The sequence below is a fragment of the Palaemon carinicauda genome, chromosome 5 (assembly GCF_036898095.1).
Source record: "Palaemon carinicauda isolate YSFRI2023 chromosome 5, ASM3689809v2, whole genome shotgun sequence".
Classification (NCBI taxonomy): Eukaryota; Metazoa; Arthropoda; class Malacostraca; order Decapoda; family Palaemonidae; genus Palaemon; species Palaemon carinicauda.
In genome coordinates, this window is record NC_090729.1 from 70,085,613 (window position 1) to 70,113,557 (window position 27,945).

At 40.6% G+C, this 27,945-nt stretch overlaps 1 protein-coding gene across 4 annotated transcripts in view; it reads left to right on the top strand.

Annotated features, from left to right (window-relative positions):
- Positions 1-27,945, top strand: part of LOC137641326 (next to BRCA1 gene 1 protein-like) — a 337,633-nt gene that overhangs the window by 178,363 nt on the left and 131,325 nt on the right. For all 4 annotated transcript variants that reach the window (XM_068373763.1, XM_068373760.1, XM_068373761.1 and 1 more), the window contains exons 7-8: positions 23,935-24,604; positions 24,778-25,009. In XM_068373763.1, coding sequence (XP_068229864.1) covers positions 23,935-24,604; positions 24,778-25,009 — 902 coding nt within the window. The remainder of the gene's footprint in view (positions 1-23,934; positions 24,605-24,777; positions 25,010-27,945) is intronic.

Genomic DNA, 27,945 nt, shown 5'->3' on the forward strand with positions numbered 1-27,945 from the left:
CAGAGGCAAAAATCCTATGCAGTTTGGAGATGTCTTAAGTCACCTAATTAAGGGGTTTAGTCCTATCCTTAAAAAACTGCATTAGCCAGCTGGCCACCCTAGTTAAGTGATAAATATGATTATGGAGCAATAGCAAAACTTTAAATATAGCAGAACAAGGCCAACAACAGAATTGGTTGCCTATTATTATTTGGTAATTTTTGATGGGCATTGGCATTAGAAATTAAAACACAAAAAGATAGGAAATCTCATTGTTTTAGGTTTAAAGTTAGACAAAATCCCCCTCATTTTCTTTATATTACTTGCTGAAATGGAATAGTTAATCATAGTAAACAATGGAATTATCTTGAAATGCCACTCTAATCATATTAGCAAGGCATACTGAAGGCTAACTCCAGGATGAGGGTTTTCTAGATGAGTTACAAGGATTTGGGATGTTTCAAAGACTTTTTAGTACATCCGTGGAGACTCCATTTGCTCTTTGGTAGAGTGATTTAGTTTAAGCATGTAGAGAGTTTTTACGATCTCTTAACTTATTTTTGAACTCGTTTACTGTGTTACTGTTTACTGCATATGCTGGAAGTCTATTCCAAGTATTTGCTATTTTGTATGTAAAGAAATTGCCACATTTAGTGGTATTGTATCATTTCAATTTTAGCTTGTATCCATTACCTCTGGACTGATTTGTGCGAAGCGTGAACAGATTGTTGTAATCTACATATATTATTCCTTGAAGAATTTTGAATGCCTCTATTAACTGTTCCCTTAGTCGTCAAATTTGCAGATCAAATAAGTTCAAATGTTCCATCCTCTGTCTATATCCAAATTGCCTTAGTGAAGGAACTAGTTTGCGGCCCTAGCTTGTACTGCTTCCAGTCTATCTATATCCTTCTGAATACTGGGAGCCCAGAATTGGACTACGCATTCCAGATAGTCTCTTACTAGTGATGTATACAGCCATAGTACAGTGTCTTTGTTTTTGTATTTGAAGAAAGTAAATAGTTTCAACAAAATATCACACCCATAGATAAACTTGAATAAGACAGGGATGAAAAGCTTAGAGGGAATTCTTTGACAGAATGAAGCACAGTATTATCTAGATCATATCAGCCCAGCGAAGGCAACGTCATTAATTTTGGCCTTTGCAATGTAGTGGTTTGCAGACTGTGGTCTGAGAACTGGGCAAAACATAAAAAGTCAAGAGAGAAATGGGCACTGGGTACCACTCCTTTATTTTATACTGGGCAAGGAGATCCAGCAAAAAACTTAGACCTTCCCCTATTATTCTATCTTGAGTATACTGTCTCTCTTCCAACTGTACTCTGTACAGAGTTTTTCAGAACAATGGAATAGCTTGATTTTTTAGGTAAGATTTTTTAATTTTATACAAAAAAAAAAAATAATAATGGCAGAGAGTAGGAACACTATGAAAGGAAATGCATAGTACAGTTTACGAAAATAAAAAATATTTTTTTAAATATTTAACTTAGCCGGTGAATATATAATAGCTGCTGCTCAGCGGCTCGACAGAAAACACACTCAAAAACTCGCGAGCGATCGCTATGAAGGTTGCGGGTGTGCCCACCAGCGCCAACTATCGGCCAGATACCACTCTTGCATGTAAACAAACCCTTCAATTCTTCTCTGTCGACCTTGACGACAAGACGTATCAATACTCGCTGTATAACCTGGAGTTTTCTCAACATATTTGGTGAAGTACTTCATTTTGGTTTGAGCTTTCGCAGTGCAGGTGTTTTTCCTCAACTTAAACTCTTGAACTCTTTATTGAACAGATTTAATTGTTGATGACTTGGATTGTTTTTTGGACTTTCTTTGACTACAGTGATACCTCGGTACTCGACCATAATCCGTTCGAGATCCGTGTTCGACCTCCGATTTGTTCGAGTACCGAATTTTTTTTCCCCATAAGAAATAATGGTATATATTCTATTCCGTTCCCAAGCACTCGAACAGGCCCAAAATATTAATAAAACGTGTACCTAAACAACAATAATTATCTAAATGTGTATGAAATTGGTCAGAAAATCCTATAAAACAATTTTAAACCATTTACTGTACTAAAATAAAACAATTTTAAACCATTTTCTGTACTGTAGTGAACATACCTTTGAGCAGCGGTTCGATGGCATACAGGGATGGATGTGGAGAGGATGGAAGGGGGAGGTTACTGCTTGGAAGGAGAGTCCCCTTCCATGATGTGGCGGGGGTAGTTCTCCTTCAGGAGTTGTTTCTCTCTCCAATGAAAGGGTGGGCAGATCTATTTCAGGGGTTTCTTCTCTTCTTTGTCTCTTCTTTGGAGGAGAAACAGGCTTTGATGTAGCAGCTTTCTTTTCTTTTGTGAAAAACTGGTCTATTGTTAATTGTTTCTTCCTCCTCTGCAGTATTCTTCGAAAATGATACATGACACTATCATTAAACATATGCACTGCCCGGTTTGCTACTGCAATTTCTGGGTGGTATTTTTCAGCAAAAGCCTGCACATCTGCCCACTTGGAACAAATTTCATTGATGAGAGAACTTGGAACATCCTCCCTTACCTCATCCTCTTCTGAAGATTCCTGCTCCACAATCAGATCCTGCTGCTGTTGTTGTTGCAGGTGCAACAATTCCTCCACAGTCAACTCGGTAGAATGGCTTTCTACAAGCTCATCAATATCATCCTTGTCGACCTCAAGCCCCAAACTCCTGCCCATGACAACAATTTCCTCAACGACATCAGTGTCATCAGAAATTACAGGGGTAGCAGTGCTTGGACCCGCCTCTGGTTGGAAACCTTCAAACTCCCTCTCTGTGACACATGATGGCCACAGCTTACGCCAGGCAGAGTTCAATGTCCTATAGGTCACACCTCGCCAAGCTTGGTCAATCATGTTAACAGAGTTGAGGATGCTGAAGTGTTCCTTCCAGAATTCCTTTAGGGTCAACTTCGTGTCACTGGTCACTTCAAAACACTTTCTGAAAAGGGCCTTGGTATAGAGTTTTTTGAAGTTTGAAATGACCTGTTGGTCCATGGGCTGGAGTATGGGAGTAGTATTGGGGGGCAAGAATTTGATTTTGATAAAGCTGTATTCTTCTTTCAAGTCATCCTCGAGACCTGGAGGATGTGCAGGAGCATTGTCCATAACCAGAAGACATTTCATTGGCAAGCTCTTTTCAATGAGGTAAGCCTTAACCTGGGGGGCAAACACTTCGTTTATCCACTCAGTAAAGAATTGTCTTGTGACCCAAGATTTAGTGTTCGAGCGCCACATAACTGGTAGTGCACTTTTACAAATATTATTTCGTTTGAACACCCGGGGGTTGTCCGAGTGGTACACTAACAAGGGTTTGATCTTGCAATCGCCACTTGCATTTGCACACAGCAACAATGTTAGCCTATCTTTCATTGGCTTGTGACCTGGCATCTTCGTCTCGTCCTTGGTAATGTACGTATTGGCTGGCATTTTCTTCCAAAATAACCCAGTCTCATCACAATTAAAGACTTGTTGTGCGATCAAATTTTGTTCATTTATGTACCGATCGAATTCCCCCACGTATTTATCGGCTGCAATTTGATCCGAACTAGCTGCCTCCCCATGCCTAGTAACACGATGAATACCTGTTCTATTACGAAACTTTTCAAACCAACCCCTGCTCGCTTTAAATGTAAATGAATCACTTTCACTGGTACTCGGACTTTTCTTCACTAATTCTTCATAGATATGCAACGCTTTTTCACAAATGAACGCTTCACTAACACTTTCCCCGGCCAACTGTTTTTCTTTAATAAATATTAAAAGCAACTTTTCCATCTCCTCAATCACTTGTGGCCTTTGCTTAGTTACCGCCGTAACTCCCGTTGCAACATTCGCCTTCTTAATCATTTCTTTATGCTTTAAAAACGTAGAAATGGTCGACTTCGCCATTCCGTATTCTACCGCTAAATCGGACACTCGTACACCATTCTCATATTTCGCTATAATTTCCTTCTTCAACTCGATCGTTGTTCGCACTGTTTTCCTCTTCTCCTTCCCCTTAACACTCATTACTTTCTTGGGACTCATTATGAAAGCTAAAAAAGCAATTAAAAGCACTGAAAATCACTAAATCACAACGAATGCTGATCGCGCGTTGTCTGAGTGACGCTCTCGAGAGAACTGATGCTTCCCGAACAAGCGAGAGTGGCCGAGATGGCGCGATCATCACAAAGCCCATGCGGTCGTCACGTGTTCGGCTGGTCGAGTACCGAATTTTTGGTCGAGCACCGCAGCAAAAATTTCTCGAAAATTTTGGTCGAACTCCGAATTGTTCGAGTATAGAGTCGTTCGACTACCGAGGTATCACTGTAATTCAAAATGGCTGACCCTTCACAAGTACCTAGATTTCGTAAGTGTAATGCTAGGGACTGTAATAGGCGTCTTCCAAAGGCATCTCTCGACCCACATACTGTTTGTTCCAATTGTCGGGGTAAAACCTGTCAATTGGGAGATCGGTGTGAGGAATGCGTGGGCCTTTCGGAATTCGATTGGCTCGAATACGATAAGTATGCACGTAGGCTAGAGAGAGATAGGGTAAGGAGGAGTTCCTCTAGGTCAGTAGATTTTTCCTCTCCACATGCCCCTGAACCTAATCCTTCCCCTATAGTGGTTGTACCTAACCCCCCTTCTGGCACTCAGGAACCATCTATGCAAGACATGTTACGTGCTATTCATGCCTTGGGGGAAAGAGTTGAAGCGTTAGCAACTGATCGTAATCATCTCATGGCTGACGTTAAAGAGCTTAAGTGTCAGAGTGCCACAGCGGAAAATAGTGGGAAAGTGATTAGTGCGCAAAGTGTTGTGAACAGTGTTGCGACCGAGGGTTCGTCTGTTCGTGCCTGTCGTTCACCTAGTCCGAGACCTCTTGCAAGCTCCCAAGCCCAGGGGAGAAGTAATGTCGTACGACTTATGGGTTCGAGAGGCCTTGATCAGCGAACAGACGTTCCCTCTATGGTATCAGGCGTATCTCACCAAGATCGCCCCTACCATAAGACGAGAGAGCCCATTTTCTCCTCGTCTTCCGAAGGCTTTTCGCATAAGAAACCGTGGAGCAAGGTTTCTAGGCCCCTTAAGCGAAAGTCAGTCCCTTCAGGACAGGTCCAGCGTCCTGGATGTAGTCATTGGGACAGTTCTGACCCATTGCAGTCATCGGATGACTGCTCGCCGCCTAAGCAGCAACGTTACACAGGCTCAGAAAGTCTTGGTGTAGGCAAGGTTGTGCCGTCTCAGACGTTAACCCCGTCGTTTACCGCACCCATTCCCGTGGACCCTAAATGGGTTATACTGCAGGACATGCAGTCTAAGCTCGCCTCCCTTATGGAAGACTATTCTGCCGATAAGGTTCCCGTTGAGCCTAGCCGTTTATCTCATCGAGATCCTGGCCTTCAGCCGTCCAAACGAACCTTTGTGCGTCCTGTTGACGTTGGCGTAGCCAAGTCACGTCAGTCACGTTATGTAGAGCCTCACTCGATGCGGTCTCGTGTGGATTTTCAGCCGCATTTGGACGTTAGGCCACTTACTAATGCTCCTGTTGACGTTCAGGACGTTCGCCAACCATCGGAGTTGACTTGTTTTGACGCTGAGCATCAACCACCGCAGTCTAGAGTTGTTTTGACTGCTCAGACTAGGCAGTCAAAACAGTCTCGAGTGGACGCCGTGCGTCCTCACGCACCTGTTGTTGTTGACAGTTCACAGACTGTCAAGCAGTTACATGACGTTGCGTCCTGGTCCGCTACTAATGCACCAGTGCGTGTGGACGCTGCGTGTCAAGCATTGCCAACCCCTTTGCTTGTTTCTCAGCAGTTGTCAGATGGGGATCCTTCAGATGAGGACGTTGCTGACCCTCAGCCTGAGGATCATCCTTCAGATGTAGACGAACCCAGAACAGTTCCTCCATCAATGGACTTTAAGAAAGTCATGTTAATTTTTAAGGAGTTGTTTCCCGATCACTTCGTCGCTGTTGCTCCTCGTTCGCCGCCGTCTGAGTTTGTTCTAGGCGTACCTGCTGACATGCCAGCCTTTACAAAACTTGTGCTCTCTCGCTCATCCAAGAGAGCTTTACGGCTTTTAGGCGACTGGTTGGAAACCAAGAGGAGTTTGGGGAAGACGGCCTTTGCCTTCCCTCCGTCTAAACTCTCGTCTAGATCGAGCGTCTGGTATGCCACGGGAGAAGTTCTCGGCTTGGGAGTCCCTGCCTCTGCCCAGGGCGACTTCTCAAGCCTTGTAGACTCCCCGCCGCCTAGCCATGAGACGCTCGAAGATTAGTTGGTCCTCCTCGGACCTTGACCATCTGCTGAAAGGCATTTATAGAGCCTTTGAACTTTTCAACTTCCTTGACTGGTGTTTGGGAGCCTTAAGTAGGAAAATCTCATCGGCTGATAGAGATGTCTCCGTACTTACTATGTCCTGTATGGATAAAGCCATCCGCGATGGTTCCAATGAGCTCTCCTCCTCTTTTACGTCGGGAGTCCTAAAGAAGCGAGAGTCCCTTTGCTCTTTTCTTTCGGCAGGAGTTACTCCCTGTCAGAGATCTGAACTGCTCTTTGCTCCCTTATCTAAGTTTTTGTTCCCGCAACAATTAGTTGAGGACATAGCTTCGTCACTCGTGCAGAAGGACACCCATGACTTGGTTGCGTCCTCTGCTCGCAAAGGGACTCCTTCGACATCCTTTTCTGTAAGACCTAGGATAGACACTCCGGCATCCAGATTTATTCCGCCCTTTCGTGGCAGAGCTCCCAGCAGGGGAAGTACTCGTGCCGAGGGAAAGAGAGGAAAGAAGAGAGGAGCCAAGTCCTCACGTGGCAGAGTCTGACTGCCCGCAGCCTCAGACAGCAGTAGGAGCCAGACTCAAGAACTTCTGGCAAGCCTGGGAGAAGAGGGGCGCAGACCAACAATCTGTAAGGTTGCTCAGAGAGGGGTACAAAATTCCATTTGTACGCAAACCTCCTCTAGCGACTTCCCCCATCGACCTCTCTCCCAGGTACCGAGAGGAGTCAAAGAGACAAGCCCTGAAACTAGAAGTGTCTCTTTTGCTAGAGAAGGGAGCGGTGGTGAAAGTCTCGGACCTTCAATCACCGGGGTTTTACAACCGTCTCTTCCTAGTACCGAAGAAGACAGGAGGTTGGAGACCGGTGCTAGACGTCAGTGCACTCAACGTCTTTGTTACGAAGACAAAGTTCACCATGGAGACCACGAAATCAGTCTTAGCAGCGGTCAGAAAGGGAGACTGGATGGTCTCTCTCGACCTAAGAGACGCATACTTCCACATCCCCATACACTCAGATTCCCAACCTTTTCTGAGGTTTGTTTTCAACAATGTGGTATACCAGTTTCGGGCCCTGTGCTTTGGCCTAAGTCCTGCTCCTCTCGTGTTTACGAGGCTTATGAGGAATGTAGCAAAATTCCTCCATTTATCGGGAATCCGAGCCTCCCTATACTTGGACGACTGGCTTCTCAGAGCCTCGTCCAGTCATCGCTGTCTGCAGGATCTTCATTGGACATTGGATCTGACCAAGGAATTGGGACTTTTGTTCAACCTGGAAAAGTCCCAGCTGATTCCATCCCAAACTATACTGTATTTAGGGATGGAGATTCGCAGTCCAGTTTTTCGGGCTTTTCCGTCTGCCCCCCGAATAGAGCAAGCCCTGCTCAAAGTCCAACTGATGTTGAAGAGAGAACGATGCTCAGTCAGGAATTGGATGAGTCTAGTAGGAACTCTATCATCCCTGGAGCAGTTTGTCTCGCTAGGAAGGCTACACCTTCGACCTCTCCAGTTCCATCTAGCTTTTCACTGGAAAAAGGACAAGACGTTAGAGACGGTCTCAATCCCGATCTCCGAACCAGTAAAGGCATGCCTGAATTGGTGGAACGACAATATCAGTCTGAGAGAGGGACTTTCCCTAGCAGTTCAGAACCCAAACCACGTACTATTCTCGGACGCGTCGGATTTGGGTTGGGGTGCGACCCTGGACGGTCGGGAATGCTCAGGTCTGTGGACCTCAAGTCAGAGGAGCATGCACATCAACGGCAAGGAGCTTTTGGCAGTCCACCTGGCCTTGATGAACTTCGAGAGTCTCCTTCGAAACAAGGTGGTAGAGATCAACTCGGACAATACCACAGCCTTGGCATACATTTCCAAGCAAGGAGGCACCCACTCCCTGACGCTGTACGAGATCGCAAGGGACCTGCTCATTTGGTCAAGAGATCGAGGCATCTCCCTGTTAACGAGGTTTATCCAGGGCGACTTGAACGTCTTAGCAGACTGCCTCAGTCGGAGGGGTCAGGTAATTCCTACGGAATGGACCCTCCACAAGGACGTGTGCAAGAGTCTTTGGGCGACTTGGGGTCAACCCACCATAGACCTCTTTGCAACCTCGATGACCAAGAGACTTCCAATCTATTGCTCTCCAGTCCCAGACCCAGCAGCAATACACATAGACGCATTTCTTCTAGATTGGTCTCATCTGGACCTATATGCATTCCCACCATTCAAGATTGTCAACAAGGTACTGCAGAAGTTCGCCTCTCACGAAGGGACAAGGTTGACGTTAGTTGCTCCCCTCTGGCCCGCGAGAGAATGGTTCACCGAGGTACTTCGATGGCTGGTAGACTTTCCAAGAAGTCTTCCTCTAAGAGTAGATCTGTTACGTCAGCCCCACGTAAAGAATGTACACCAAAGCCTCCCCGCTCTTCGTCTGACTGCCTTCAGACTATCGAAAGACTCTCTAGAGCTCGAGGCTTTTCGAAGGAGGCAGCCAGTGCGATTGCAAGAGCGAGGAGAGCTTCTACCATTAGAGTATACCAGTCGAAGTGGGAAGTCTTCCGAGACTGGTGCAAGTCAGCATCTGTATCCTCGTCCAGTACCTCTGTAGCCCAAATCGCTGATTTTCTCTTACACCTGAGAAAAGTTCGATCCCTTTCAGCTTCCACGATCAAGGGCTACAGGAGCATGTTGGCTTCGGTCTTCCGGCATAGAGGCTTAGATCTTTCCAACAATAAATATCTACAAGATCTCCTTAAGTCTTTTGAAACCTCTAAGGAACGTCGTTTGGCTACTCCTGGATGGAACTTAGACGTGGTCCTAAGGTTCCTCATGTCAGACAGGTTTGAGCCATTACATTCAGCCTCCCTGAAGGATCTCACTCTTAAGACTCTTTTCCTGGTGTGCTTGGCCTCGGCTAAAAGAGTCAGTGAACTTCATGCCTTCAGTAAGAACATCGGCTTTTCTACAGAAAAAGCCACTTGTTCTCTTCAACTTGGTTTCCTGGCCAAGAATGAACTGCCTTCTCGTCCTTGGCCTAAATCTTTTGATATTCCTTGCTTATCAGAGATCGTAGGCAACGAACTGGAAAGAGTGTTATGTCCCGTTAGAGCTCTTAAGTTTTATTTAGCTCGTACTAAGCCATTACGAGGTAAATCTGAAGCGTTATGGTGTTCGGTTAAGAAACCATCCTTACCTATGTCAAAGAATGCTTTGTCATATTTTATCAGATTTTTAATACGAGAAGCTCATTCCCACTTGAGTGAGGAAGACCAATCTTTGCTTAAGGTTAAGACGCACGAAATTAGAGCTATAGCAACCTCCGTGGCCTTCAAGCAAAATAGATCTCTGCAAAGTATCATGGACGCGACTTTTTGGAGAAGCAAGTCAGTGTTCGCGTCATTTTACTTGAAAGATGTCCAGACTCTTTACGAGGACTGCTACACACTGGGTCCATTCGTAGCAGCGAGTGCAGTAGTGGGTGAGGGTTCTACCACTACACTTCCCTAATTCCAATATCCTTTTTAATCTGTCTCTTGAAATGTTTGTAATATTGTTTTTTATGGGTTGTACGGAAGGCTAAGAAGCCTTTCGCATCCTGGTTGATTTGGCGGGTGGTCAAAGTCATTTCTTGAGAGCGCCCAGATTAGGGGTTTGATGAGGTCCTGTTAGTATGGGTTGCAACCCTTCATACTTCAGCTCCTGGGAGTCTTTCAGCATCCTAAGAGGATCGCTGGGCTTCGTGAGGAAGACAGACTTACAAGGCAGAGTAATCGTCTAAGTCAACTTCCTTACCAGGTACCTATATATTTTGGTTTTGTTATACTGTATTGATAACTGTCAAAAACTCTTAGCATATACGCTGTAAACTTAATTAACTCTGGTCTCTACCCACCGCCTTGGGTGTGAATCATCTATTATATATTCACCGGCTAAGTTAAATATTTAAAAATGATATTTTAATTATAAAATAAATTTTTGAATATACTTACCCGGTGAATATATAAATTAAAGGCCCTCCCTTCCTCCCCAATAGAGACGCAGCGGGACGAGAAGAATTGAAGGGTTTGTTTACATGCAAGAGTGGTATCTGGCCGATAGTTGGCGCTGGTGGGCACACCCGCAACCTTCATAGCGATCGCTCGCGAGTTTTTGAGTGTGTTTTCTGTCGAGCCGCTGAGCAGCAGCTATTATATATTCACCGGGTAAGTATATTCAAAAATTTATTTTATAATTAAAATATCATATTTGAAAAAGAAAAATAAAGGTATAGCATTTGTAGAAAGAAAAAACTTTATGTGAAATCAGAATTGAACAGCAATTAATTGATTAAAAAAAAAAAAAAAAAAAAAACACCCGCATGTTGGGTACTCCCATATCAGCACAAAGTCACCAGGAGATGGTTATTCAGGAAGCCTACACATCGGAAACAAGATGTGAAATACAAAAATATTTTTGCAAAATTCTGTCCTGTCTTCTTTATGATGCAAATTTTTGAACAGTTACCATCAAGACAGAGCCTTTTCGATCAAGGTAGACACCTTCCAAAGGCATGTGACATAAGTGAAGTTCAAGTGTAAAGGAGGACCCCATAACATTGTGGTTAATTATCTGTATAAACAGTCTGCATGGTCTGGACATTGACAACACTTGTAGTTTAACTGCTGCTGAAATGTTTTTTCTTGTCACTTTGTGGTCCCTTGTTTCTGGGGACAAGTAGGTGAATTACTATTCATGGAAAATCAGTGTCATGTGAAAGGAGGCAATTACACTATGATGGGAAAAGTGTCAGTGATAAGAATAAAACAAAGGAATACAGTAGTCTTGTTTTTTTTTTCACTAAAACACTTAGGAGTCTATAGATTGCTTCTTTCACAAGGATTGTGGGTTATTCTTTTTATTGGAGATACACAGAGGCCTCTAACAGTTACAGGTTCGCTGTCTTTTGTTTCTTTTACCAGTTAGAGAGAAACCTGTTCCTGTTGGGTGCAGGGCACCATTACTGTGTAAAACAAAGAAAGGAGTTTTGAGATAATTGAGATGGAAAAGAGCACCATAAGGTTGTCAGAACTAACAGAAAACTACAGTTAACCAAATAATTTACAATTTGATAAATTTGGAATCATTCGCATTTTTCTTAAATATTCAGTTTTTATTTTTCACAATCCCCTCTACTAGCTCTCCAGTCCATTTCAAAAATTGTCTCATGACTAGCAACAACACCCTATGCCAAATCTGTACTTTTCCAATCCAGTACTAATTTGACAGTTATTATTATTATTATTATTATTATTTATAATTTTTTATTATTTATTTACTACTACTACTACTACTACTACTACTACTACTACTACTACTACTACTACTACTTGCTAAGCTACATCCCTAGTTGGAAAAGCAGCCTGTTATAGACCTAAGGGTTCCAGCAGGGAAAATAGCCTAGTGAGGAAAGGAAATAAAGTAAACTACAAGAGAAGTAGTGAACAATTAAAATAAAATATTTTAAGAACAGTAACTAAGATATAAACTATAGATACTTTGAAAAAAAACCAAGAGGAAGAGAAATAACATAGAATACTGTGCCTGAGTGTGCCCTCAAGCAAGAGAACTCTATCCCAAGACAGTGGAAGCCCATGGTATAGAGGCTACGGTACTACCCAAGAGTAGAGAACAATGGTTTGATTTTGGAGTGTCTTTCTCCTAGAAGAGTTGCATACCATAGCTAAAGAGTCTCTTCTACCCTTACCAAGAGGAAAGTAGCTACTGAACAATTACAGTGCATTAGTTTGGTAATCTCAGTGTTGTCAGGTGTATAAGGACAGAGGAGAATATGGAAAGAACAGGTCAGACTATTCGGTGTATGTGTAGGCAAAAAGGAAAATGAGCCATAACCAGAGAGAAGGATCCAATTTAGTACTGTCTGGCGAGTCAAAGGATCCATAACTCTCTAGCAGTAGTATCGCAACAGATGGCTGGTGCACTGGCCCACTACCTGATATAAAAATTTTCTCTTTTGAGAAAAGATGATAAATCAGAAGAAACAAAGGACATACATAAAAAACTAAAAATTAAATTATCCTTCCCTTCAAACAATGCTCCAATAACAAATAATATACATCAAAATTATTTCAGTCTTTAGTACTAGCTTACAGAAGAATAATTCACAGAGGATTGGATGACAAATTAATGGGGATGAATATATACATGATTAATTGAAATGGATATCAATCTTTCATCCCAACACTCAAACCTTACAAATAAGGTCTACAGGCACACAGTAATGAAATTATTGAGGGACAAAAATTTCATTCATTGTAGTCCAAAATCAATTTTAAAGAATACAAAATTTAATGATTTTGTTCTCTGTTACAGTACATCAAGATTTATTAAACTTACCAAAGCTTAGTCACAGTCATGGGAAATATACAACTATTTTTTTATCAGTTAAACAAGCAGTGGCTCGGTACAGTTCTCCTTACAGAAGGTGTCTCCTTTGCCAGCCTTCAACTACACCCCAATTTAGTAATCAAAAATTTTGAATATGGTTTTTGATATAAAAGAAATACTTGAGATGAAGAAAAAACTTTGTTACTTGATTAAATGGGAGATTTATAGTTCTTCTGACTCCCAAATTCCTTTTCAGGACATACGCCGGGATTCATCAAGCTGCTGGCGAGCACTGTTTATCTGTCACAGCACTGGAGATAGGCTAAGCCGGCGGCTCTCAAAGTACAAGCGGATTACCTTTAACTATTCGATAACCTCGCGTAACACTGATATTTGCTGGTTAATGTCATTCTCTGATGCAGATCAGAGACAGAATTCGTAGACTCGGAAGACGACAATAAAAATCCCGAAAAATCAGGTGATGATTCAGGGAAAAGCTCTGGTTGAGAAGACCCAAACGGAATTGTCACATTCAGATTAGATTAACCCAACTGTGCCACTTCAGCCTCGAGTTCTGACCTGTATTTCAAACTTCCATTGGAATGCCGGAAAGGGTTCAAGTTCCGGGGAATCTCAGGATTGGAGGACAATTCTCTTTCTGCAGTTTTCATCTGATCAATGAGATGAGGCCTCCACTATATGACTCCAGGCTAAACTAGAGGTAGGTTAGGAACTGGACCTTTGGACCTAATCCAAGTGGGACTAAATCCACTAGAGGCAGAATTCTCAGGCAATAGTCGGTCGTCATGATCGGGTAGCAAAAAGCCAAGAAAGTCATAATCAGGATAAAGGGACACTGCTGAGTCAGAAACAGTACTTTCTATATTATGAGGTCTAGACAAGTCTGGACTGGAACTCTTGGAGACAGCAGAAAGTGGTTCCAACAACGGAATGCTCGAAACTTCCCAGAATTCCCTACTCATGGAGGATGAACGACACCTTCCTCCTGGAAAGAGGAGGCTAAGAAAAGTGATGTTGGAAATTTGGGCACAGGAGAATTCAAGTGTCAAAATTGGGTTTTTTATATACCCTATATACTCGTGTAACAGCCGATCTCGCGTATTGTGCGACCCGCCAAATTTTCACCCATAAGATATGATTTTATCGTATATCGTGTAGCATGCAAGTTACTTTTTGAGAAAGTAAACTACAGCAGACTAAAATTTTTACACCGTTTCTTTATCCTACCTTCTACTTTACATGGGTTAGAAAATTGAAAAATAAAGTTAAAAGTGTCGTTAGTAACGTTATAATCATTGCATAAAAGCATACAACCACAATAACAACCGAGCAAAAAACAGTTGTTTTGTTATGAACACCCAAATTAGATAGCAGCTGTTTTGTTGGCATATCGATATTGTACGATAGTAAATGTAGATGGGACTGACATTTTTACATTATACCTTAATTCACAATGGAGAAGAGATTAAGAAAATGTACCGCCAAATATAAACTAACTACCGTATTTCCCGTGTCATAAGACTCACCTTTTTTCACGAAAAATGCCCCCCAAAATCACCCTGCGTCTTAACACTAAGAAAAAGTTGTATAGGGGAGATTGACACACCTCAAACACCAAACTATTGACATACAAGCACCCAAACTCACGAGAGATAGAATATAAACCTACAATTATCATTTATATAATATAAATTCATTCATTTTTATATTGCACTTCATTTAACGAAGTACAGTAGCAAATTATTTGTTTATTTTGGTAATCAGCTGATGACTCGCTAACCCCCTTCCACAAGTAAATATGCCAACTAGTGGTCTTGTAGCAGACAACACTATGACATATTAGTTGTTTATTCAGTATATATCTATTTTGTTGATATTTTGTAATAAAGCAATATATTGATACAGTAATGACTTTGTTGCCTGAGTTCCGAAATAATACAAACAGACAGTTGCTGAATACGTCCTTGGAAAAAAACTTCTGTTAGTTGAGTGCAGTATTACCAAGTTAGCAGAAAAGTAACTAGGCCCAGAATCACATAAACAGTAGCGAAAGTATTTCACCTAAAAGAAATTTATAGATTTCTATAATCAATTACTACATTTTGTGTGAAAATTTATAGGGTATATGAGGAATTTTGGAACTATTACTAGAATTTTACATCTTTACCAAAATTTTTATAAAGAATCTTCGGCAACACTGCTTTCATCATGTAAACAACACTTGAAACACCAAACACTATGAGTAAACGTGTAGTTTTACTGGAAACGACGACTGGTTTAGTTGTTTCTTATGAGAATATGTAATAGAATTGGGATAATCGGCATATAGCTAATAAATATTAACTAGAACATTTCATAATACACCCAATATAAGAAAAGTTACTGTGCCAGTCAATGGTGCGTCTTACCACTTGTAGCGTCTTATCACACAGGAAATACGATAACTGTAAATGAAGGCAAGAAAACAAACAATATTCATAGCCGCTATTCTGTTTGGAATCGGGGAAAGCAGTGTCCGAATCTGGAGGAAACAAAAGGAAAATTTATTGGGAAGCTATGAATTTGCAAATCGCGTAATTATATGTAAATGCTGAATTTCGAAGATAAAGTTACAAATTGTCAGAAAAGAGAGAATATAGTTTAATTATAACATGATAAAAGGGATTTGTTAAGCTTTATAATCATGCACTTCAGCGCTAAAAACTTTAAACTATCGTACATTGGCAACATGAATGAAACTCCGGTTAACTTCTATATACGATTTAACTCAACAGTAAATAAAATATGAGAGAAGTATTTCAAATGAAGCTTTTATGCTAGCCTATTTGGAAAATGATAGATCAAGTAATGATAGCTTCTTTTAAGAAATATGAAATATCCTTTGGTAGTCTGTCTTAATCAGCAGATTTGGAAAGCGTACAAGAGTGTCGATTGACTTCCAAATGTAAAAAATGGAAAAGGTTATAATTTGCATGGTTTTATTTATAAATATGTTACTGAAATATGAATATTATAAGCATTATTATTGGATAAAGTTAAGTATAATATTAGTTTAATAGAAATTCGGTTTATTTTAAATATATCTCATTTTTTACCCCAGTAAATGAATATACAATTTGAACGGCAGCATAGCCTTGTCTAAAGAGTGCATATGCTAATTTGATATCTCGTGTATGATGCGACCCCCTTGAATTTAGCTTCAAAATAAGTCTTCAGAACTTGCATGTTACGTGAGTATATATGGTATTTCAGTGAAGCTTTTTTCCCACAGTTGGAGGACCATACGATCTTGAACCAATTCAAGCTTCAATACAGGAGTCTCATCAAAATTTTCTGGGGGTATATAACAAAACATCCAGTGCTCTTTTCCTCTCAATAGTCCTAGCTGGCTCAATGATGGGCTTGGGCTGAGTAATAATTCTTGTAATATTGTGGCGGGATGTTGCAATAACAACCCCCACACCCTTGATCACTCTAACAGACAATTGTCTCCACAAAACAAACTTTCCCCTTACGTTATCTAAAACCAGACTCTTAGACAAAAGGACAAAATAAACAAAAAATAACCTTAAAACTATATTTCTTAATACTTAAACAATCACTAAAAAATCACCAATCATATACCATAACCAAAAAATAAACACAACTTAGTACTACAATCCTAACCTACTGTAATTGGAAAACACAAAACTTAAAACTAAAATTCACTTCAACCACAATCTAAACGTAATTATCATATATGATTGCGAGTGGACACTTTCATCCACACAAGGGCCAACAGTCTTTAATAGCCCAATATAACAGCTCTGTAGGAACCGGAACACTGTCAAATATGATTACACAATTGCATTAATCATCATCATAATCATCATCATCAATACGCCAAACAAATTCCTTCCAACCGGGCTGGATCGTTACAGCATCTATTTCATCAAAATCCACAGAGCAATCTAATCAGGTCCTTAACAATCCAGGTCATCAATAATTCATTCCAAATCTGAGCAGTTGTATCAAATTCCTTAAAGAAGCCAGGTCGTCAACAATCAAATTCACATAAATTTTCTCCCCAAAGGAGGAATCACGGCCTGCCAAAATTAAAAAGAAAAACACTTATGAACACTCCTAGCTAACTAAACTATAGCACTATAATCAAAGATGAATAATAAATTGTTCCTATCATTCACAATCACGACAAGCAAAGATAAACAAAACTGTACTTACTGTCAAAATAATCAAAACACTTCCACGCTGGTAAGAAAAATAATAGATATAATCCAGCATTCAATCACACAACTGCTTCAAGTTGCAGTCAATCAAAAAAAGCATTCTCCCAAGACATTCACCACTGTCGTAACCTAACTAAAAACATAAACAAACAATCTCATTTAAACCAACAGTCTTTCTCACCACAAGCAATCGATTCTCTCTCTCTCTCTCTCTCTCTCTCTCTCTCTCTCTCTCTCTCTCTCTCTCTCTCTCTCGCAAACAAAAACCAAGTAAAAATAAAACAAAAATTAATCCTCCACAATATGGTAACTTTAACTTTGTCTTCGGGACTTATTACGATGTCGAGACAAAAGGTATGATGGTACTATTGCAGCCACACCATATGAGTTACTATCACTACTATAATCAGAAGTCTCCGAGACTTCAGATGAAGCCGTACTATTATCCACATGTCCTGAACTATTCCGAGTCTTGGTTACAAGATCAAGACCCCTCGGATACCAGAGAAAGTGCCTCCTAAAATAGACTGAAGGTTCAAGCCATGCCTTTAGCTGGTTATTGTGAGCTTTACCAGTTCACCATCAGGCAGTCTCTGCAGCTCTTAGGTGACTTTATTCTCATGTACACTACCTTAGTAACATGGAATGCCCCCTCAAACCTAGGGATGAGCTTGTTTGACAGAAGTTACCCCAACTGGTGTACCTTCTTGAGAACTAGAGAACCCTTCTTAAATGGTTTGTACCGAGGATGTCCTTCAGTCCAAGGGTCTCTAGTTTGTGCTGTCAGCAACGGGATACTATCAACATCGTGAGCACCCTTCACTATGTTCTCAGCTGGAGTACAACCAATCTCAGTTTAGTAAGAATGGTTGTACAGTAGCTGAAAACTGCTCTGAATAAATACTGGTCCCATTTCCGAGATTCCCCAGAAATCACCCTCAGTAACACCAATGGTACGGTTCGCCTGCTTCACTGTTACTAGAGGGCTTACACGGAATTGTTTTCACATGTACAACATTATACCTCTCCAACAACACAGTAAATTCCTGGAAAATAAACTCGGGTCCATTATCAGTTAATATACAAACTGGAGCACATGGCATAGCAGGAAAAACTCGGTCTTCAAGTGCTTGGCATATCGTACTGCTTTTCTTATTCCTTATGGGTACTGCCATTATCCACTTGGAATGATAGTCGACTACCATCAGACACCCAATAAATTTTAACCAGTACTGGTTGTTGGGAGACTCACAATGCCCATAGCGACCAATTTAAAAGGAGAAGAGGTCACTTTTCAAGGTTAGTGGCACAACCACCTCCCTTGAAACCTTACAATTCTGGCATTCCCAACACATCCGGCACATATCCCTGATTACACTAACCAAAGATTTGTGCCAAACGGGTTGACGGAGCATCGTAGTCATCTTCTCAATCCCCCCCCCCCCCCCCCCCAGTGAGCATTCTGGAAGTGAGTCTCTGCATCCAGGTCAATCAGGACATTGAAGGTGACTACATGGAATATCTGAGACATCTGGGTTCTGCTTCACAAGCAGACCCTGGTGCACCTCCAGGTCAGACCAATGTCTCGTATATGGCAGATAGGATCGTTGAACTCAAGATGCGGGAACTCCGGAGTAGATCATCTTGATGACAGATTGGATTTTTCGATGATCTCCCTGGATCTTTACCCCTTGACAACAGGATATAAGAGCATTTCCAGAGAGCACTCAACGGTCAGATTCAGGGTCAGTCACATTCATGACAGTGGTCTCAGTATGCAGCGGGTAGACAGAGTACATTGAGAGACAATTAAAGAACAGTAGTGTGGTCATACACCAACTGTTCTCGGGGTGAATCCAGTGTCAGGTACGCTGCATCCAGTAGATTCCTACCGAGGACAAAACAAAAGTTAATGTAAGTGGCAGCTACATCCGCATAGTTAAACAGAGGTAGTCTCCACCCAGGACACTTTATCTCTAACTGGACGTATCCCAGATGCTGGTGCAAGTACCGGTGAACCCCTCTATCTGTTCTGACAGTACCTGGTACTCTGTACCAAGCTGGCTCAGTACAGACTCACTGACAAGGTAAAGCTGTGTCCCTGTATCAACAAGGGTTCAATATAATGTTTCCTGTACAGTAACATTACTAGACCTACTGCCGAGTGTTGAGACATGCTTCCAACTGGACTGCCGATTCGTTTTTTCAGTCACGTACTGGATTGCAGGGCAGTCCTCTGGCGCTTCCTGATCATCACCGGCCTAGCTCTCAGCATTAGGCACAAGAGCTTTCGCCTCTGTTTTATGGCCAAGAATCACGTCAGTTGGAGGAAAATATGGAGCTGATCAGAGGGTTAAAATGCATTTCACCCCAACAATGAATGTGCACACACTGAGGCTCAATCACGGATGGATCACGATAAATTACAGGACAAGTGTTAACGAAATGGACCCAGATTTTCAGGTTCTGTAGTTTAGACTATGCCAAGAGCCACTCAGAACTGGGACTGTACCTGGAAAATGCATTGCCTTAATCCTGCTCCTGCTAGTATTGTCCAGTTTGAAGCATAGCCGACCGACGGCTTTCAGAAAATGCTGAACTAAAGCATCGTGGAGCTTGGCTCCCTACAGCTAAGAGTCTGGTGCAACACCTGACTCTTCCATCCAGCAATTCACGACTAGCTTTAAAGATTCTATGATAGAATATGGACCACCACAAAGCTCCTTATACAAGGCTAGTCCAGTAGGCAACTTGGGAGTTGTAAATTCAGTAGCAAGCAGGCAGTCAGGTAATGCTGGCTAGCGAGATAAACAGTTTTCTGCGGCCTTTTGATCACCTGGACAGTAGTTAACGACAAAGTTAAATTCGGACAGGTCCTCCAATGTCTGTGCTAGACGACTGTCTGCCATCTTCTTATGAAGTTACATCGGGACGATGATCAGAATGAATTACAAAGAACTGACCATAGAGGAAGATCCTGAAGGTTTTCATTCCCCATTGCAGAGCAGCCAACTCATGCTCAATGGCAGAGTAATGGGTCTCACAGTCAAGGAATGTCATGGAGTCATACGCTATCACCCGACTCTCCCCTGGATGCTCCAAGGACTCCTGGCACAGACAAGTGCCAGCCCCCTCACCTGAAGCGTCAACATAACAACTCCGTGGGTTTAGCATCAGAGGAGTAGTCAGAATACGACAACATAATGTCCTTCATTATTAGTTCCTTCAAGCATTCAAAGGCGCAGTCCATTTCAGTTTTCTGACTCTTTGCGATTTTCGTCCTCCAGCACTTGAGGAAAAAACTTCCTACCAGTCCCAAGACTCCCCATAGCTCTCCTGTCTCCTGTTAGGTGCAGGGCACAGCTCTTCTGTAAAACAAAGAAATGAGTTATGGAACAATTCAAATATGGAATAATTTGTGCTTCTCCTACCTTGTTTTTTTTCACAGCAATACGAATAGCCATTGTTTCACGGCTGATAAGGCAACTTAGTTTGTATGGTCTATTGATCAGTTCTAAAGTTGTCTATATAAAAATTACCCAATCCAAGCTTTTGATTGCATAATGGATTTGAATATAGAATTTTTATATTTTTGATGCTCTGGTCATATCCATAATAATTGTTTACTCATAAAAGTGTATCTAAAATAAAATTGACCATGAAGTTATATGAAAATTATTTTGTTATAAATTTCAGAATTATGTAGAACTCTTTGTAGTAGTAGTAGTAGTAGTAGTAGTAGTAGTAGTAGTACAGTAGGGTCCCGAATTATGCGAGAATTTGGTCGATAATGACCTCGTGTAAATGGAAAATCGCGAATTTCGAAACACACAACTAACAGAAATAATTCCATTGCGGCCATGGCAACCAGCAATTTGCCTATTCAAATGTGTTTACTACCCATTTCCAATACTTCTTTGTACTATACTGTATTTCTTTATAATATCAAATTGTTCTTGTAAATAAATAAAACATTTAATATACTTTAAAGTTCTAATAACTTGTAAAATGGTTAAAATTACAACCAGGATAGGTATAAACACTATATATTTCCCGTTATAACACAACCCAAAAATACAGACAAATTTTAATGTTTGTCATATCTATTGTATAATACAACTGGTGAATAGCAAAACCATCACTCTATAGACTAGCTTGTTGTATGATTGAAAATCCAGAATTATCAAAATAAAGGCAATTTTATATCATGCGTTTCCTAAACACGCTAAAAAGCACAATAGAAAACAACAACCAATGTTTTGTTTACGTTTATCTCTGATCACAACGAAGAAACAGACGCCTTTATACATCTGTGTTTTTGAATTGACAGCAATTTTACCAAGTATAGATTATATGTTGAATTTGTTATTACCAATGTTCTAATTATTTTTTATTAGAACTTTCAAATAAATGAAATGAATGCCATTTATGAAATGTTTTTCTCTATGATGCCGCCTGAAACGGAAACCTTCCATTTGTTTACGCTCCATCTTCGATCATAATAAACAAACGAATGCATTAAAACACACATGATCTAAGTCATAACTAATGATATTACAAACATTTAGTAAACATTATGTTATTACAAATATTTTACTTACCGTAGCCATATAAAATTCCTAAATTCGTATCAAAGCTGGAAATTTTTGTTTCCTTATGCGTTTAATCCACAATAGCAAACTGCCGCTAATGACAGAGTGATAACTTACGATAATTCTAAACTGTTACGAAAGATAATTGTCCTTTCCATATCCAAAATACTTTTCCTAACTTCAGTTATAAGTCAACTTGTACCCACCTCAATTATGGATCCATATGCAAAAAAGGTAAAAGAAGAAAGTACTAGGCCTATTTTTGAAGTCACCGAACAATTAGGTTACCGCTATAACGTTCGATGTGAGAGAGAGAGAGAGAGAGAGAGAGAGAGAGAGAGAGAGGGATGGTTTTAAAGTACTAAACAATAAATATGATAGGTTATAACACATTGGTGTTTATGTAATATTAACTGTATAGATGGTTTGAATAAGTTAAGAAATGGTGTAAACAATTCTTTGCTATTGTATTCGCGCGGAAGCTAGACATCAGCTGATGTGATCATAGCCAAAAGTAAAACAAAAATAAGTTAGCAATACTCGATTTTTAAAACACACCCGAAATTTAACAACATAAGTACTGTACATGTTTTATTATAGCGCAGTTGACATTTGAAGAGTAAAACTTTTCTGGAATAGAATGGTGTTTCCTAAAAAATAGTGGTTTGCGGACGAAATCGGTTACCGTATTTTAAGCTATGATTGAAATGGATGTATACACGGTATAATTTTTTCGTTTTGTATTTAATTGACACTTCAAGAAAACCGATTTTGGTTTCTTCATCTATTTGTAAGTATTGTATAACGAGAGAGAGAGAGAGAGAGAGAGAGAGAGAGAGAGAGAGAGAGAGAGAATCAGCTGTTGCAATTGAATGTCGTGTTTTTGTTTCGTGTACCCCCTGAAGCGAGGAATTGATCGCCACAACTAACAATATTCATGTTAATTTCATTCTTAAACTCAAGTTGCCATATGTGAACTATGGTTTTATTTCTTACGGAGAGAGAGAGAGAGAGAGAGAGAGAGAGAGAGAGAGAGAGAGAGAGAGAGAGAGAGAGAGAGAGAGAGATATTTGAAATCTCTCTCTCTCTCTCTCTCTCTCTCTCTCTCTCTCTCTCTCTCTCTAGATTTTATTTTACCGTCTACTCTACAAAACCAATGTTTGCAAATCAAATGTATACTGTTTAAAATGTGACAAAATATTGACGACTCTTTACCGAAGTTTAGGCTATTCACTGCCGATAAACACAAAATATTGACGACTCGTTACCGTTAGGCTATTCACTGCCGATAAACGAACCCAGTCTACTCGTGAAAACCTTGAACGCCCAGAGGGAAAAATAAGGCTTTTAAATATACTGTACTAAACAAAAATAGTGCTTTAATATACCATCATTAACACTACCATTACAATTATCGTAAGGTTGGAGAAAGATAAAGATTGCCGAGAACCTAACCACATTTTTGTTTACATTTTGTCAGCTGGACTCGCACAGTTAACAGTTGATTTCATTGTTGATGTGGAATTTTATCCTTAAATAGGCTATTCATTATGAAATTATGTTAATGAAATGTAATGTTAATATTGTTTTGTAACATTTATTATAAATCACCGTATTTAGGGCTACCAATATACTTAAAAAGACAATAGATTTGATACATTTTGTAGTGCTTGACTCGCGAACTTTGAACAGCCTCGCAGATACAGAAAATTTATTTTTGAAAAATAGCGATCGCGGAAAAGGGGAATCGTGTAATTCGAACACGCTTAATTTGGGACCCTACTGTAGTAGTAATACCACTGCTATAGTGTTCTGCCCAAAGGCATGTCCTTTCATGGATTAGTCACACCATAATTCTCTATTCATGGCCACCTCTTTTAGCTCTTGATACATTCTCCCTCCCTTCAGGTCATCTAGCATTGACTTCCTTTTCCTTCCTTTGGGTCTTTTACTTCAAATTTTCCTTCAATAATGTCCTTCAGTAACTCATTTCCGTTTGTAATGTGTCCTATCCAGTTTTTCTGCCTTCTCATTATTGTTGTAATTAGGGTTCTCTCTTCTCCAACTATTGTTAGTACTTCTTCATTTGTCTTGTGGTTTCTCCAATTTTCAGCAATCTCCTCTCTCTGTGTAGTGCCACACCATAAACAAGTATGAAACTTGTTTCTGAGGTAGTCATAAATATTTTGTTTTAACAGCTTCTTGGTCTGTTATGTTAAGCATATGGGAAGCCAAATTCTATACCAATAGATTAAGTCAGTTTCTGTCTGATTGCTTCATCTGCTGTGAGGGAGATTTTTATGGCATCAACTGAGACAGATATGCATGAAGATAATATATATGACAATTCTGCTTTTCCTAGTATTCTTTGCACATGTTTACTAATGTGATTATTTTAAATTTGTCTCCAGGGTATGAACTTGAGCGGTTAATAACCGATGGAATAGAAGCAAGTGAGAGATCAGGAAGAAACTTATTTGGTCTCAGGAGCTACATTGGTACTGCGAATGAGGGTGTTCATGAAGAAACTAAAAAGCAGGAGGAAGATGGTGAGAATGCTGAGCTTAAGTTTGAAACCCTTTACATGGAGAGAACTAGGGGCAAAAAGAAAGATGCTGCGAATGAGGGTGCTCATGAAGAAACTAAAAAGCAGGAGGAAGATGGTGAGAATGCTGAGCTAAAGTTTGAAACCCTTCACATGGAGAGAACTAGGGGAAAAAAGAAAGTTGCTGCGAATGAGGGTGTTCATGAAGAAACTAAAAAGCAGGAGGAAGATGGTGAGAATGCTGAGCTTAAGTTTGAAACCCTTCACATGGAGAGAACTAGGGGCAAAAAGAAAGATGCTGCGAATGAGGGTGCTCATGAAGAAACTAAAAAGCAGGAGGAGGATGGTGAGAATGCTGAGCTTAAGTTTGGAACCCTTCACATGGAGAGAACTATGGGCAAAAAGAAAGATGATAAATGTATAGGTGTCAAAAGAAAGAAGTTCATCAAAGAAGAGGAACGCCTAGTTAAAGAAGAAGGACGACTCCTTAAGAGGCAGGAAAAAATTGAGAAGAGGAAATCTATTTTGACATCAAAGTGAGTCAGGTTAATAACCTTTTTACATTTTTCTTTAGTATTTGTATATCTTTAGAAACCAATGTACTGTACAATATATGAATTTTTTGGTTTCAGTTATTATTCAAGGTCAATTATTGTGACTGTGAGGAAAACATGTAAAACTTCACATGTAAAAGGGGTCTGGTTTTCAGGTATGCTGATGAAATGGACAGGGCTGGTCGTACTCAGGAGAAGGTGTTTGCTAAGATGGAAGGTCTCCGCAAGAAACAATTTTGTTCTCAAGAGGAGTTTAGCAAACTTCGCAAAATGGTAGACAAGCAGCAGAGATTTATGTCGGCAGAGCAAAGGCAACAACGTCGTAGTGAGAGAAAAGCTGGTTATCAAAAATATGGCAAGGCCAGGAAGATTAATATTGATAACAAGGTAAGCAAAGTTTATGTTTTTATAAACTTTTTTTTAAATGAGTTATAATTCTGCAGACAAACCAATAAAGAGGAGAGCATTATAGTTGTTTTTAAGCTAATAAAAGTTTCTCAAAATACAAGTAAAAGAAACAAGTTGCCATTTTTCACACATAAAAGGTTAGATTTTTGCTTATTTAAGGTATTTTAAGGAGGTTTTACTCGCATAAAAACTACACAATGATCTTTTTATGGGCTTATATGCAGAATTTTAAAACTTGGCCAGATTATTGGGTACCTTTAAGCATAGTGAGAATTTGTACGAGTACAGGCAGTGTTTATGTAGCTTAGATATTGGCATTTACCTATCATAAAAAAATGACTAACCCTATTTCTAATTTTGTGAAATGCCTTTTAAGTATGAAATAAATTAGCTAAGGCCCACATGAATGTGGACTATGTAATATCAATACTGTAATAGTTATAACACAACCTGCTAAAGGTCAGTTTCCTTTTGCATGTAAGTCCTCACCTGTTCGGTTTCCCCTTAAGGGGATTACTCCGGCAGGATTTACGTTAAGGAAATCCCTTCGGGGACAACTCAGAATTAAGCCCTGGCTTTTTTCTCTAGGGTTAGGTTAGGTAGGGAATGTTGGGCTTTTGTCAGTGCGTATGGACCAGGTTGTGAGAAAAGTGAAGAAGAGCAGAATGAGTTTTGGAATGAATTAAGTAGGTGTGTAGAAGGACTGGGTAGAAGGAATTATGTAGTTGTCATGGGTGACTTAAATGCTAAAGTGGGCGCTGGAGAAGTACAAGGTGTCATCGGGAAGTATGGCGTACCAGGTGAAAATGAGAGCAAGAGATGGTGATAAGTTCTAGTTTTTTCAAAAAGAAAGATAAAAACAAGTTTACATGGGTAAGAGTGGTAGAAGGGGCGTTAATGGATTATGTGTTGATAACTAAAAGAATGTTTGGAAGATTGAAAGACGTGCACGGGTTTAGGGGTATGGCTAACGGTATGTCTGATCATTTTTTGGTGGAAGGAAAATTAGTTGTAGCAAAAGAGTGGGGGAATAGAGTAGGTGGATGTAAAAGGGAGCTAGTGAGGGTTGCAGAGCTAATAAAAGGGGGGGTATAAAGTATTTATGAAGATAGGTTGAAAATGGCATATGACACAGTGAAAGTAAGAGAAACTGGTAATTTAGAGGAGGAATGGAAGTTAGTAAAAGAAAATTTTGTTGTGAATGCAACTGATGAGTGTGGTAAGAAGTTTGTTGGAAGCAGTATGAGGAAGGGCAGCGAATGGTAGAATGAAGGGGTGAAGGTAAAAGTGGAAGAGAAAAAGAGGGCTTTTGAAGAATGGCTGCAGAGTAATAGTGTAAAGAAGTATGAAAGATTTAGAGAGAAAAATGTGTAAGTAAAGCGCAAGGTAAGTGAGGCAAAGAGGGCAGCTGACCTGAGATGGGGTCAGGGATTGGTCATTCATATGAAGAGAATAAGAAGTAGTTTTGGAAATAAGTGAAGAGAGTATGGAAGACTGGTTCAAGAACTGAAGAGACAGTGAAAGATGGAAATGGAAGGTTGTTAAAAGGAGAGGAGGCAAGGAAAAGGTGGGCGGAATATTTTGAAAGTTTACAGAATGTTGAGGATAATAGGGAGGCAGATATAATTGCTGTTGCAGGTGTTGAGGTGCCGGTGATGGGAGATGAGAATGAGAGAGAGATTACAAGAGAAGTGAGGAGAGCACTAGATGAAACGAGAGTAGGAAAAGCATCTGGTATGGATGGTGTGAGAGCTGAGATGTTGAAGGAAGGGGGTGTGACTGTACTTGAATGGTTGGCGAGATTGTTTAATATGTGTTTTGTGTTGTCAATGGTACCAGTAGATTGGGTTTGTGTGTGTATTGTACCACTATATAAGGGTAAGGGAGATGTGCATGAGTGTTGTAATTCAAGGGGTGTTAGTTTGTTGAGTGAAGTTGGAAAAGTGTGTGGTAGAGTACTGATTAATAGGATTAAGGATAAAACAGAGAATGCAGTCTTAGAAGTACAGGGTGGTTTTAGAAGAGGTAGGGGTTGTATGAATCAGATTTTTACAGTTAGGCAGATATGCGAGAAATATTTAGCAAAAGGTAAGGAGGTGTATGTTGAGTTTATGGATCTGGAGAAAGCGTATGATAGAGTTGATAGGGAAGCAATGTGGAATGTGATGAGGTTATATGGAGTTGGTGGAAGGTTGTTGCAAGGAGTGAAAAGTTTCTACAAAGGTAGTAAAGCATGTGTTAGGATAGGAAACGAAGTGAGCGATTGGTTTCCGCTGAGAGTGAGGCTGAGACAGGGATGTGTGATGTCGCCGTGGTTGTTTAACTTGTATTTGTTCCAACACGGAGTACTTACCTCGAACTACTTTCTTAGGAGTATCTGGCATTTCCTCCTTAACCGACCAAGAATTTTGTATAGTTCCCCCTCTCTCCGTTACCTTGTCGGGTTTCCTCCTTAACCGACCAAGAATTTTGTATAGTTCACCCTCTCTCCGTTACCTTGTCGGGGCGCTCCGGGGCGGAAGGATACTCACCCCGAGGTGACCCTGGGTCAGCGCGCGAGGGTGCGCTGCTAGGTCTGAGTCGTCGGTAAGCGTCTGGTCACGGCATAAATCTCATCTCGCCGCTCCCTCTCAATTATCCCGTCTGATCCGCCTTTGTGTACCACGTGTTCCATTGTGTTCCCCATCCTTTGTGCACCACATGTTCCCTTTGTGTTCCTTATCCTTTCCTTGTGTACTTGTGTTGCTTGCGTGTTCCGATTTTCCATTATGGAATCTCAGCGTCGTTGTCCCGGGCCTGAAGCTGGTAAGTCTTGCGGAGCCTGGCTCTCCAGGGCTGATGTCGACCCGCACACACTGTGCGCCTCGTGTAGAGGTAATAAGTGCTCCCCTGCCTCCACGTGTCCGGAGTGCGAG